Source organism: Rhineura floridana, chromosome 7, assembly GCF_030035675.1.
Source record: "Rhineura floridana isolate rRhiFlo1 chromosome 7, rRhiFlo1.hap2, whole genome shotgun sequence".
NCBI classification, from domain to species: domain Eukaryota; kingdom Metazoa; phylum Chordata; class Lepidosauria; order Squamata; family Rhineuridae; genus Rhineura; species Rhineura floridana.
In genome coordinates, this window is record NC_084486.1 from 49,378,400 (window position 1) to 49,391,723 (window position 13,324).

The following is a 13,324-nucleotide window of genomic DNA, read 5'->3' on the forward strand; positions in this document are numbered from 1 at the left end:
ATACCAAGGAGGCTGTCTTGGCCCTAAACCGGTGCCTGGCATCAGTGATAGATTGGATGAGGGTGAACAAACTGAAGCTTAATCTAGACAAGACAGAGGTGCTCCTGGTCAGTCGAAAGGCAGATCAGGGAATAGGGATTCAACCTGTGCTGGATGGGGGTTACACTCCCCCTGAAGACACAGGTTCGCAGTTTTGGTGTGCTCCTGGACTCAGCCTTAAATTTGGAGGTCCAGGTGTCTGCAGTGGACAGGAGGTCTTTTGCACAGCTAAGACTAGTACGCCAACTGCGCCCATTCCTGGCTACGGTGCTGATCTGGCTACAGTGACACATGCCTTAGTTACATCCTGTTAAGATTACTGTAACACACTCTACGTGGGGCTGCCTTTGAAGACTGCTTGGAAGCTTCAATTGGTACAATGAGCTGCAGCCAGAATGTTAACTGGGGCTGGTTACAGGGATCATATAACCCCCCTGTTACAACAGCTCCACTGGCTCCCAGTTTGCTTCCGGGCACAATTCAAAGTGCTGGTTATGACCTATAAAGCCCTATACGGCCTAGGTCCAGGCTATTTGTCAGACTGTATCTCCCTATATGAGCCTGCCCGGGCCCTGAGATCAGTCCCAACACCTTCACAAGCACAATTGGTGGGGACGCGGGATAGGGCCTTTTCAGTGGCTGCCCCCAGGATTTGGAACTCCCTTCCAAGGGAGGCAAGAATGGCCCCCTCCCGACTGTCCTTTCGTTGGCAGGTAAAGACCTTTTTACTCCGGCAGGCCTTTGGAATAGAAGATAGCATTTAAAAGGTGTGTGGTATTGTTTTACTGCCTTAATGGCACTATCTTTAAACTGTTTTTAACCATTTTTAACCATTAAATGTTTTAATGTCATATATAGCTTAATTCAATTTTAAATGCAGGTTTTTGTATGTTTTTATTATATGTATTTGTTTTATTTGTAAGCCGCCCTGAGTTCCAGCTTTGGAAAAAGGGCGGGGTAAAAATAATGATGATGATGATAATAGGTAGGTCTCCCTAGCGATGGCATTCCACAGAGTTGGTGCCACAACCCAAAAGGCCCTGCAGATTGGGTCCAAAAACTAATAGGTAACCAGTGGAGATTGAATAGAACTGGACTGATATGTTCAAGCTTGCTACTCCAGACAACAGCCTGGCGGAAATAATCCCATCCATTAATGTTCAGGACACTTTAAGGGTAGCTTCATATAGAGCATGTTACAATAATTCAGGCTGGAAGACAAATGAAGTGTGGCTGTATCTAGATATGCCCTCTCCAGGAAAGGGAACATGTGGCATACCAGCCAAATATGGTAAAAGGCACTCGTAAATCAGTAGGCACCATCTGAGAATCCAGAAACAGGACTATATTAAGCAGTACCTTTGTGCTGCGATCCTGAGTTTTCAGAAGGAATGCAATGCCATCCAGGATGGGTTGTATTCCTGATCATGGATCCTACAAAGAGCAATATTTCAATATAATCTGAATTAAATTTGTTCATTGACATCCACTGTCTCACAATTCCCAAGCATCAATTCAGGGTTTCTACTGTCTTCCTCAGATCAGATGAAAATGTGAGACAGATAGTTTAGTTGGAAGAAAGGCCATATTGTACTTCATGGAACTGACATCTGAAAAAACAGACTGGTTCAAAGCTACCATAGTCAATCCCCAACTTGTTTAAAAAAGGCCCTTTTTCATTGAAAGACGTCCAACTGGCTAGCATTATAATTGCTTACTTTGGATTGCCATTGCTCTTCTGTATCTTAATTTTGATCAGGGTCAAATCTTTTTTTTTGTAAAAAAGCGTTTTGACCCATATCTAAATTAAGATCAAACTGACCCGAACCTAATAAAATGCTTGTTTCCAAAGGTACTTGTTAAACCAGTTTTCCCTTCTGAAGGGTGATCGAGTGGCTTTCAGCGGTAAGGTAGCTGCAAGCTCTTCCCCTTGTTAGAACGTGCCTCGCTGCTTTGTACAGTATTCTCCCAGCCTGCCTCTGTGCGTAGAAAGACTCCATTCCCCACAATTCCATGGTTGCACATGCGCCTTCAGCTTACAGTTGTCAAAGTGCTCTTGCCAGAGCAATTTCTATTTGTCATATACCAAATCCGAAAGAAGGAAATAGACTTACTGTCCCTTTTATTGATCTTTAAAAACAGAATACTCAAAAGGTAACTGTTCTCGGCGATTCTCCCTTGGCTACGTGGGTTACTGCATGCAAACGAAGTATTATGGGGATAGGTTTTTATGTATAATACTTTAGACTGGCACAAATACATACACTGGGTGGACTGGAAAGGGGGTGGAGGAAATAGGAGGCGCTGCATATTAGCCCAGTACGAGAGAATTAGTTGACTATTTTTTTTCCAGAAGTACATCCAGTTTTTCTCTCTTCAGTTTGTCTGCATTCACTTAATGCTAAGTCTTGACCTTGACAGAGAGGGGTGGGATCTGTAGTGAAATCTCACGTATAAGAAGCGATGTGGAAAACAGTACTAGGTAGTGTCTCAATATAAGTTCACAAAGATATTTAAAAGAATTGTGATGCAGTTTATCTGCTATATTGGAAGGAATAGTTCAGTGTTAGTATTGGTCATTGTTTAAAGGTTTTCCTAAACTGGATGTTAAAAAAACTGGAGGAGATCAATATATCTGGTTGTCCCTCTTTGTGTGAAATCTCTTGTATTCTTTTTTCTTCCCTCATCGTTATGGTGATTTTGATCGGAGTGCAGCTAATGGAAAACAACACAAAGCCTTTTATATTATGGCTTACTGCAGTACTGCTTTAAAGGTTGCTCTGCACTCCTTACAGCAACAGCAAAGCTGCGTGCTACAGATGCGCTAGTTTGCTCCTTTTCGGCTTAGGGATTTCGCTTAATACTCTCTTATATGCGCTCCCTACAAGGCATTATTTTTAGCTGGTGCGCACAGATCAGCACCTTGCTTGGATATATTTCCGCTGTGTTCATACCATTTTCACTTGATTAACTATTTTTCTGAAGAGGGATCTTGAATCTAGGAATCTCTTGAATTTAGCAGATGTGTGAAAGAAAGTTACTATCTGCATAATTCTCCATACCTTTTTCAAACCAGCTCCTGTTTTGAAGTATTGGTTATTTTGTTGATATGATTACATAGTATTGAGAGAGAGAACATTATGAAGGTCGCAACATTATTTGGGGAAAGTATATTCTTAAAATAGGCCTGTTTAACTTATGAAAATGTTTAGCGTTTGATCCAGACGGCCGTCTTTTGTTTGGCCTGTTTAACCTCTTGCTATTCCTCGCATAGTGTTCTTATGGGAGGGGAGGCAAGTGAATGCTCTATAATAATAATAATAATAATAATAATAATAATAATAATAGAAGACAAAACTGTCATTACTATCTAGTGATTTATGTTGTCAAATTGAATGAATTCGTCTTGTATGCTTACGCGAAGAAAAAGCCTCTGCAGGATGCCTAAAAGGAAATGCTAGCGCGACTGAATACTTACCCTCCCAGTTTATGCGGGACTGAAGGCTTCAGTATTTTTGGCTCAAAGTTAATTTTGTTCTTGAATGATTAAATGCCATATTTAAATGGGAAACGACAGGTCAAAGGACCATTAAAGCAAACAAAATTGCATGTGTAGGACGCCACCACCCTCCGTTCAGTAGCTTGAGGAAAATGTCGTTTGGCTTAGGCTTTTTCGTTTATTCGAGCCTTTGAGATCGTGATTCTGAAGTGTTTTTAATTATTTGCTAGATCCGGTTTTTTGATTAAGCAAAATGGGTATCCGGCGCCTTTAAAAGTCTATTCATAGGAAAGGGGGTGGGGGAGAGTAAAGGCTGCTGTCTTTTTAACCTTGCTGAAGGACGCAGCAGTATTTATTGACGTATGCAAATAACAAGGAAGGAGGAGGGTGCACGGAAAAACAGGAACCAGAATCAGTTTCTCATTGCAGGGCGAGAGCTCTGAGTTCCGGTGTAAGAGAAAGAGACGTGGCGAAATTGCTGTTTATCTCTGCCCTATAAGCATATCTTCCTTTACACTGAAGGGAAAAAGACATCGAAAAGGGTGAAGCATCTTCAAATGTATTTTTGGAGGCGATGTGGTGCGATCACACTGATTCAAACTGCTTGCTCTTAAAGGGATGGGGGTGGGGATTACGTTAGTCTTGCCTTGCAACTTGCTGCGGCGTTACACTAGCAGTGGAATTCTAGCAAGCAGCAGAGGCTTAGACTAAAGCAGCCATATGAATGTTAACAGTCTGTCTTCTGGGTCCCCCTCCCTTCCTCTCGTTTCAGCTGCGCAAACCATGCAGGATGATTTACTGATGGACAAAAGCAAAGCCCAGCAGCAGCAGCAGCAGCGGCAGCAAGATCCAAACGCAGCAGAAGCCCCTTCTACGCCCATCACGTCAGAGACTCCCAAACCGGAGGATAGCAGCCAAGTGACTAGCATCGGTCCAGCACCTTCTGCCCAAAATAGCAAGGAAAAGATGCAGATGGAGTCCCCCATCCTGCCAGGCTTAAGTTTTCACCAGCCTCAGCAGGAACCTACAGCCGGCACTTCCTTATCTCCCTCCTTTGGAAGCACCTGGTCTACTGGGACCACAAACACAGTGGATGATAGCTTTTTTCAAGGGATTTCCCCTGTCAATGGGACAATGCTTTTCCAGAATTTCCCTCACCATGTAAATCCTGTTTTTGGTGGCACTTTCTCCCCCCAGATTGGCCTAGCTCAGACTCAGCACCACCAACAGCAAGCCCAGCAGCAGCAAAGGAGATCGCCAGTCAGCCCTAATCAGGCATCTTTTGCCCAGAGAAATGCTGCTTACAGCCATCAGCCCATCATGACCAGCAAACCTTCCTCCTCCTCAGCCTCCACCTCTTCCCCTTCCAGCTGGAATAACCACCAAAATGCGGCCTGGAGTACACCTTCCAATCCTTGGGGTGGGCTGCAAGCTGGCAGGGACCCTCGAAGGGCAGTGGGTGTGGGTGTTGGTGTAGGAGTGGGAGTTGGCGTACCATCCCCACTTAATCCCATTTCACCTCTTAAGAAGCCCTTCTCTAGCAATGTCATTGCCCCACCAAAGTTTCCACGGGCTGCTCCCCTAACCCCTAAATCCTGGATGGAAGACAACGCCTTCAGGACGGACAATGGTAACAATCTGTTGCCTTTTCAGGTAATGTCTTTTAATTGAGTGAGGAAGGGCAAGAGAGGGGATAGGGCAGATATTTCAGTATTTGTCTTGTATTATAATTCTATGTAAAATCAAGTGACATTTTTGCCATTCTGGCTTATGCCTGCCTTAGTTAACCATTTTCCCTGAAATCATTCAAACTGCGTAGCTGAGAGCATTCACATATGTCAGAAATTAGTCTGATTGGGTTTCTAGACTCTTTGTTCCCTTTAAATTTATGTTTAAAGGTCAGAAATATTTGCTGTTCGGTGACACCATTCTTTCTCTCTATCCCTCCCACAGCTTGTATGCTTCATGTATTATGTGTTTTAGTTGTTCAGTATTTTTTTTAAAATCTGAAATATAGGAACATCATACATCCATTAAAGTAGATAGTTTCAGATTTGAAATTAAATGGCTGACTAAAACGAAGAACATTTGAAGAATCTAGTTAATTAGGTTCTGCATATTAAAGGGCTGAACCCTTTCTGCTTTAAATGGCTCTACCTTGTTACTGCTGAGAAATGAGGTTCAGCAGGATTGTGTTTGCAAAATCAGGCAGATGAATACAAATAAAATGCTGAAATTGCTGAAGTGTAATCATGATAATGTATTCAGGGTGTGGGTTTGAAGGAGTTTTGGATGTGTGTTGACTTGAGTGTCAGTTGCTTTTAATAAGGAAATCTCTAATGGCAACAAGGAAGATTAAGAAATGCAGATGAGGTATTTGTGTCGAATGAATATGGTTTTATTCTGTTTTATACATTATCGAAGAAAGATACAACAGGACATGACCTTCACAACCATATTGCATTCGAGCCTATTTACTAGCTACATTAGCCCTGAAATATTTAAAGCAGCAGTGTCCATTGGTTTGGTTATCTAAGATGTCAAGGTGGATCAGTTGCAACAACTGAAACTGGGGAAAACAGAAGCTCTGAAATTTTAATGTAGAATGGAACTTCTCTTGGTGTTAAATGCCGTCTCAATTGAATAATAGGCACATGCACTTTAACTTGTTCCCTGTATCAGATTATGAAGATAAAAACCTTTTTGTTTGGCTATTCCAAGTTGTTGCTTCTAAATGTATAAATTGGTCTATACTTCTAAAAAGCAGTGAAAACAGTATATTTTCTGGTTTTGAAGGAGCACTCTTTGAAAGTAACTTTGTTTTAGTCGTACAATCAATAATATAAATTACAATAAAACGACAGCTACTGTTGGGGTTGATTTAAAATCCAGTATACTCATGAGTGCAGAATAAAATCTGTTTTTAAGTATGCTGCTTGCTTTCCTCCTTTCAAACAAGAGGGTTGCCTTCCAGTTTCATTTTGCTACTAAATTCTGTTAAAGAGAGACTTGCTGATTTCCCACTCATTCTGTAATGTGGAAGAAAGAGCAGGCTCCTGCCAGCTGGTCTCTTAAAAGTCAAGGAGGTGGACAGGCAGGCAGACTTCTCTAGAGACATTCTACCTCTGGTAATTGTGCATTCCGTGAAGTGTAAAATATAATTAGATGCCTCTGTGCTTCCTAATGATAATATGGTAACCTACAAGTTGCTATATATTGGCTTTATGAAGCATAGAGGTCAGGTTTAGATATGTAAACAATCCCTTTTTCCTAATTAACCAATAAATAGAAGCTTATGTACAACATGTTCCTTATGAATAATGTGTGACATGCAGTTGTGTCAGCTGTGGAATGGACTTCCACTGGTGCAGTGGGGTTTTCTCTTCCTTTCCTCTTTCCTGAAGCCCATTTCCCATGCTCCAGAAACCCTCCAGAGCAGATTTGGGGAGGGAGTGGACAAGAAAGATGCCTTGTTGGATATTGTTTGCAGTAATGGATATTGCAAACATTGACATATCTTGTGTATACGTTGGGTAAAAGAAAGTAGAAGTATTTTATAAAACAAATATTATTAGAAACAAAGTATTATTATTATTATTATTATTATTATTATCTTTATTTATACCCTGCCCGTTTCCCAGAACTGGAACTCAGGGCGGCTTACAACTAAAAATGGGTACATATAATTTGGACATATAAAAATCTACATTTAAAATAGAATTAAACTCATTACAGCATTAAAACAATTAAACATCACCTAAAATTAAAACAATTAAACATCACCTAAAAATACCTAGAACTAATCTAAGAATAATGTAATCAAACAGTAAAACAATACGGGATACCTCTAGAAGTCCTGTCTTAAACAACTTCTACTCCAAAAGCCTGCTGGAATAAATAAGTCTTCACCTGTCAACGAAAGGACAGTAAAGAGGGGGCCATTCTTGCCTCCCTCGGAAGGGAGTTCCAAACCCTAGGGGCAGCTGCCGAAAAGGCCTTATCTCGCGTCCCCACCAATCACACTTGTGACGGTGGTGGGACTGAGAGGAGGGCCTGTCCTGAAGATCTCAGGGCCCGGGTAGGCTCATATAGGGAGATACGGTCTGACAAATAGCCTGGGCCTAAGCCGTGTAGGGCTTTATAGGTCAAAACCAGATACTCTGTGTAGGCAAGTGATGTAAGGTACTGGTTGTAGAACCTGTGGTGAAAAGCTTCCACTTCATTGATGTCCTGTCAAAGTAAAAGGAAACAAATATTTAGAATAAAAAGAAATGTGATCCATGAAATGACATGTTTCAGTGAGGGACAGATTTATGATATGTGAATATTCTGTAAGATGGGAATCTAGTAAGATGGAAATCTAGTAATCATTACATGGTTCATACAGTGAACATATCTATGCTACAGACTTAACTTGTTCCTTAGTCTGTGCTTCTGGAAATTGGATTTCCAACAGGATTCTCAGCATTGGCATCATTTATTGGGGTACGCATTGATAGTTGTACAGCATTCAGACTGGGCTATATGGTAAAGTGCTCTGTTTAGGGTTGATTTTGAAAATGGTTTGGAAATGTAAACTATACAAAATTCAGCAACTCAATTATTTGGAAGGGATGGGCGTTTGGAACACATAATACCTCTATTCTGTCAGTTGCACTGACTGCTAATTAATTTCAAGGCCTAATTTAAAGTGCTGATAGTAACATTTAAATTCCTAAATGTTTTGGCACCAGGTTACTTGAAGGACCACTATACCTGTATGAACCTGCCTGGGCCTTAAGATCAGCCTCAGAGGCCCTGTTTATAGGTCCCCGTTAAAACATATTAGATTAGTAAACTCTAGAGATGGAGGCCTTTCAAATAGTGGGCTCATACCTTTGGAACATCCTCCCAAGGGAGATATTTATGGCTTCTTTATCTTTTAAACTGGCTTTTAAAAAAATTCTGTTCCAATCTTCTTTTATTCAAGAGCTGTGCTGTTTCATTTTTATTTATTTAATTAATTAATTTAATTTAATTTATATACCGCCCTAAGCCCAAGGGCTCTCTGGGCGGTGTACATAACAATAAAGCAACTTTATTTTATTGAACTTTATTGAACTTCTGCTACTTTGTTTTTATAGTTCTAGTTAGATTGCTTTCATGAAATTGTTTTAACTATTATCATTGTTGTAAATTATATTGAATTAAGTTATTGTAAGCCACTTTGTGAAGGCTTGTCTTTAAGAGCTGCCTGTAAGCAAACTTAGTATACTGTAATACCTAAGTTAACCAATTCTCCTGAAAGGAAGCTCCTCCTGTGCCTTTGCTTTAAGTTGAAACTGACCAGCCTGTGTCTTTGCTTTGCTATCAATAAACTGATAAGCCTGTGCCTTTGCTTTGCTAGGGTGAAACTGACAAACATATGCGTTTGCATTGCTTGAAAGAGATCTCTTGCTTTCTCCCAGGGCTGGGGAGGGGGAAGGAAGGGGGGAGGTGGGTGCCATGTAGGCACCCTTTAAAGCCCCTGTTGAAGCTGCCCCCACCATCTATGAGCAGGTGTAGGAACCTACCCATATTCTTTAGATGTTATTCCTACTTCTGGTACCAAAGTTTCTGATAAAGAAGTAATGTCCAGGAACGTATCTACTTTGTTAACTGAGGTATTACTGTAAAGTTAATACAAGTTTGTAGTACACCTGTGCCATACATGTTTAATTGTAGGACTCTTTGACTTAGGAACTTGCAATAAATAGTGAGAATGCATTGCTTAATATTTTCCTGTAAAAAGCAACTGGGCAATTTATTTATTTATTTATTTATTGCACTTGTATACCGCCCCATAGCCGAAGCTCTCTGGGCAGTTTACAGCAACCAAAAACATTAAAACAAATATACAATTTAAAACACATATTTTAAAAACAATTTAAAACACTATTTTAAAATTTAAAACAATTTAAAACACATGCTAAAATGCCTGGGAGAAGAAGAAAGTCTTGACCTGGCGCCGAAAAGATGACAGTGTTGGCGCCAGGCGCACCTCGTCAGACTAATCATTCCATAATTTGGGGGTCACCACTGAGAAGGCCCTCTCCCTTGTTGCCACCCTCCGAGCTTCCCTTGGAGTAGGCACCTGGAGGAGGGCCTTTGATCTTGAACGTAGTGTATGGGTGGGTTCGTTTGTTACACATTTTGCTAATTGGTGGTACTTGAAAATGTTTTGCTTCTGTAGTTTTAACTTGGTATATTAACTTTTAATGGTGTTAGGATTAGATAATATGGCAATTCTAAAATAACCATATTTTGTTAAAACGCTTTAGCTGGCTAGTCTAGTATTAAATTTCCAGTATTAAATTTCACTTCTTCTGTATGAGCTATGAAAACATAAACATAACTGACAATACCTAGACTATGGTGATGATATTAAAAGAAGAAATTGCTTATCATCATCATTATGTGCATTCCACATGGTCACAAGATGAATTTATGAGGAATGTGGTAAAGCGCTGAAAAATGGTTCTGGTTACTCAATCATACTGAGAATTTGTTGTATTTGATGAGCATCCCGCATCTACATATGACCCATTTTAGTCTTCAAAACACTTAAATGTAAGAAAAATAAATGGTCCTTACTGGAAAAGGGCTTTGAATCCTGCTTGTTTTGTATGATATCTTTAAAATCAGTGCTTCACAATATACAAAGCATTATTTGATAGTGAGATGAAAACTTTTTCGTATAATCTGTATGTGATATATAATGAGCTGCTTCTCTAAATGAAAGTCAAGTTCTTGTTCCTAATTATTACCATATTTAGTTGTGTTTATATTGCAGCATTCACATCATCAAGTATCCCATTTGGCTTAAAAGTTGTCTTAAGAACAATATTCTGTTGCTTCTGCTCTTGAGATGTAACCAGGATATTCCGGCTCTTGGGTCTCTTAGATTAATTTTATAGCTGGGAAATGAAATGTGTAGCTGCATTAGTGTCTTCTTCACTACTTCTGCATGTAGTTTTGAAAATTACTGCATGTATCACTTTTACTATGCATGCACTATTTTTTAAAACTTTTGAAAGTTTATCATACCTCTTGGATTAGGCCTATGAGGGACTAATTCCAAAATCTGAGTACGACAACAGTTGTGAGTTAGAACTAAAATTCAGTAATGTTGACAAATGACTCTTATACTAAGTATATATTTAACATATTTTTATATTTGTATTGTATGAACTTTGGGGAATTATGTTTAGCTCTATCTTGGGAGGTGCCAGTATTATATGTTGCTCTAAAAATATCAAACAAAAAAGAGAGCAAGCAAACACAACATCTTGGCTACAAATTGCTACTGAGAAGTTCATTTGAGCTGGAACTCTGCACATGTCCTGGATCTATAAGTATTTTGGTTACGTTCTGTGCTTGCAATATATTCTGATTGTTTCCTCTGGCTAGTGTGATAAGACAGCTATCAGTTATCTTAAAGTAAATAAAGCCAGAATAGTGTATAGCACCTAGATCTGGGTTCAAATGAGCTGCAATGCTTACCAGATGAGCGTGGCAGGCATTGTCTATTAGCCCAAGCAATCTCATAGGATGGTTGTGAGAATAAAGCGAGGACATCTTATTTATTTATTACATTTATATACCACCCCATAGCCGAAGCTGTCTGGGTGGTTTACAGCAATTAAGATGTTTTACATTGTTTTTAGATGTTTTAAACATTCTTGCCTTAGGATAGCTTCTCAGGGGCATCTGAGGAGCGAATTTAACAGAAGTATTAAAAGACTGGAGAAAGGTCTACTACGAAGGCCCTCCTCCAGGTTCCGACTCATAGGGAGGCCCGGGGGGTGGCGACAAGATCTAGGGCCTTCTCAGTGGTGGCCCCCGAACTGTGGAAGAGTCTTCCCGAGGAGGTGCGCTTGATGCCGACATTATTATCTTTCTGGCGCCAAGTTAAAACCTTCCTCTTCTCCGAGGCATTTTAATTTAATTTAATTTAATTTTAATTTTAAATGTGTTGTAATCTGATTTTTGATTTTGTACTTTTTATATGCTCTGTTGTATTACTGTGTAATTTTATTGTATTTTTTGTTGTTCACCGCCCAGAGAGCTATTGCTAGTCGGGCGGTATATAAGTTTAATAAATAATAAATAATAATAATAATTGTAAAGCCCTTAATTTGTAGTTAGAGCACCAACAGAAACATCCCAAAGGTATGGGAAGAAGGTATTTTACAGGCATGAAGACAGCATATAAATACTTTAAATTTAAAAAGAAGTTACATATTAACTATAATATGTGCTGCCCTAGCTCCTCAGATGAGAGGAATCAAAATACACAGCTGGGCACATTACTCTGGCTTTTAAACAGGCCTTCAAAGTCTACTTGTGTAAAATAGCTTTTATCCAAGAAGTTTTTAGCTGAGATCTTTGGCTGTTTTTCTTGCTGATTTAAATTTGTTGTTTTCTAATGGCTTAATTAGTTTTATTGACTACAGGGCAGAACTTTGTGTTGGTTTTAACTGCTGAAATTATTGTATTTTATAGAAATCATTGTATTTTATGGAAATGGTGTATTTTCATTTAAACTGCCTTGGATACTTTTTCCTGAAGGGTGTCCTAGGAATATTTAACATAAATGAATAAATGTGATAATATTGCTATTTTTATATGTTATAGTTACAGAGTAGTAATCTAGGTGCCTTTCAGTCATGATTGATTATTGCCAATTAAATTATCACCATAGGACAAGCAAAATATTGGTTTGCAACAACTACTGCCCAGTTGCAAATACCCCCCTTTTAGGGAAGATGATTGAGAGAGTTGTGGTGCAGCAATTGCAAGTAGTCTTGGTTGAAACAGATTATCTTGACTCATTCCAGTCTGGATGCAGGCCTCGTTATGGGACTGAATCGGCCTTGGTTGCCCTGATGGATGACCTTTATTGGGAGAAGGCCAGGAGGAGTGTGACCTTGTTACTCTTACTTGATCTCTCAGTGGCATTTGATACCATTGACCATGGTATCCTTCTGGGCAGACTTGGTGAGATGGGTATCGGAGGCACTGTTTTACAGTGGTTCCTATCCTATCTCCAAGGTCGTTTTCAGAGAATAACATTGGGTGATTGTCTTTTGGCCCCCTGGCAGTTGTGCTGTGGGGTGCCGCAGGGTACTGTCTTGTCCCCCATGCTGTTTAACATCTATATGATCCCTTGGGAGCAGTCATCAGGAGATTTGGGGTGAGGTATTAGCAGTATGCTGACAATACCCAGCTCTATTCCTTTGTAATATCTGAATCGGGAGAGGCCGTGCAAGCCCTGGACTGCTGCCTGAAGTTGGTGGTGGGCTGGATGAGGGCCAATAAACTGAGTCTGAATCCTAGCAAGATGGAGATGCTGTGGGTTGGTGGTTCCTGGGTTTGGATAATTGGTCAGTTGCCTGCTTTGGATGGGGTCGTATTCCCTTTGAAAGCGCAGGTCCGTAGTCTTGGGTTGCTCCTGGATTCATCTTTGTCACTAGAGGCCCAGGTGACCTCAGTGGCTGGGAGTGCCTTTTACCAGTTTCAGCTGGTAAGACAGCTGTGGCCATTTCTGGACCAGGATAGCTTGACCACTGTTGTCAGTGCACTGGTAACCTCCCGGCTGGATTACTGTAATGCTCTCTACGTGGGGCTACCCTTGAAGTTGGTCCAGATATAAATGTAATAATAAATAAATGTTAATGATGATTGCTTTACCACTCCTGACATAGCTCTGTTTCTTCTTGGTAAGAGTACTGGATGCTGTTGATGTAGTCATAATATGGAAAATGA

At 40.1% G+C, this 13,324-nt stretch overlaps 1 protein-coding gene across 6 annotated transcripts in view; it reads left to right on the forward strand.

The window, feature by feature from the left end:
* CPEB3 (cytoplasmic polyadenylation element binding protein 3) overlaps positions 1–13,324 on the forward strand; it is a 117,380-nt gene that overhangs the window by 7,323 nt on the left and 96,733 nt on the right. For 4 of the 6 annotated variants that reach the window (XM_061635546.1, XM_061635550.1, XM_061635552.1 and 1 more), the window contains exon 2: positions 4,311–5,191. In XM_061635546.1, the coding sequence (XP_061491530.1) occupies positions 4,322–5,191 (870 nt within the window). In that variant the 5' untranslated portion in view covers positions 4,311–4,321. Of the gene's footprint in view, positions 1–2,107; positions 2,194–3,912; positions 4,081–4,310; positions 5,192–13,324 lie in introns of those variants that run through there. The other 2 variants (XM_061635549.1, XM_061635548.1) reach the window with 2 other exon arrangements.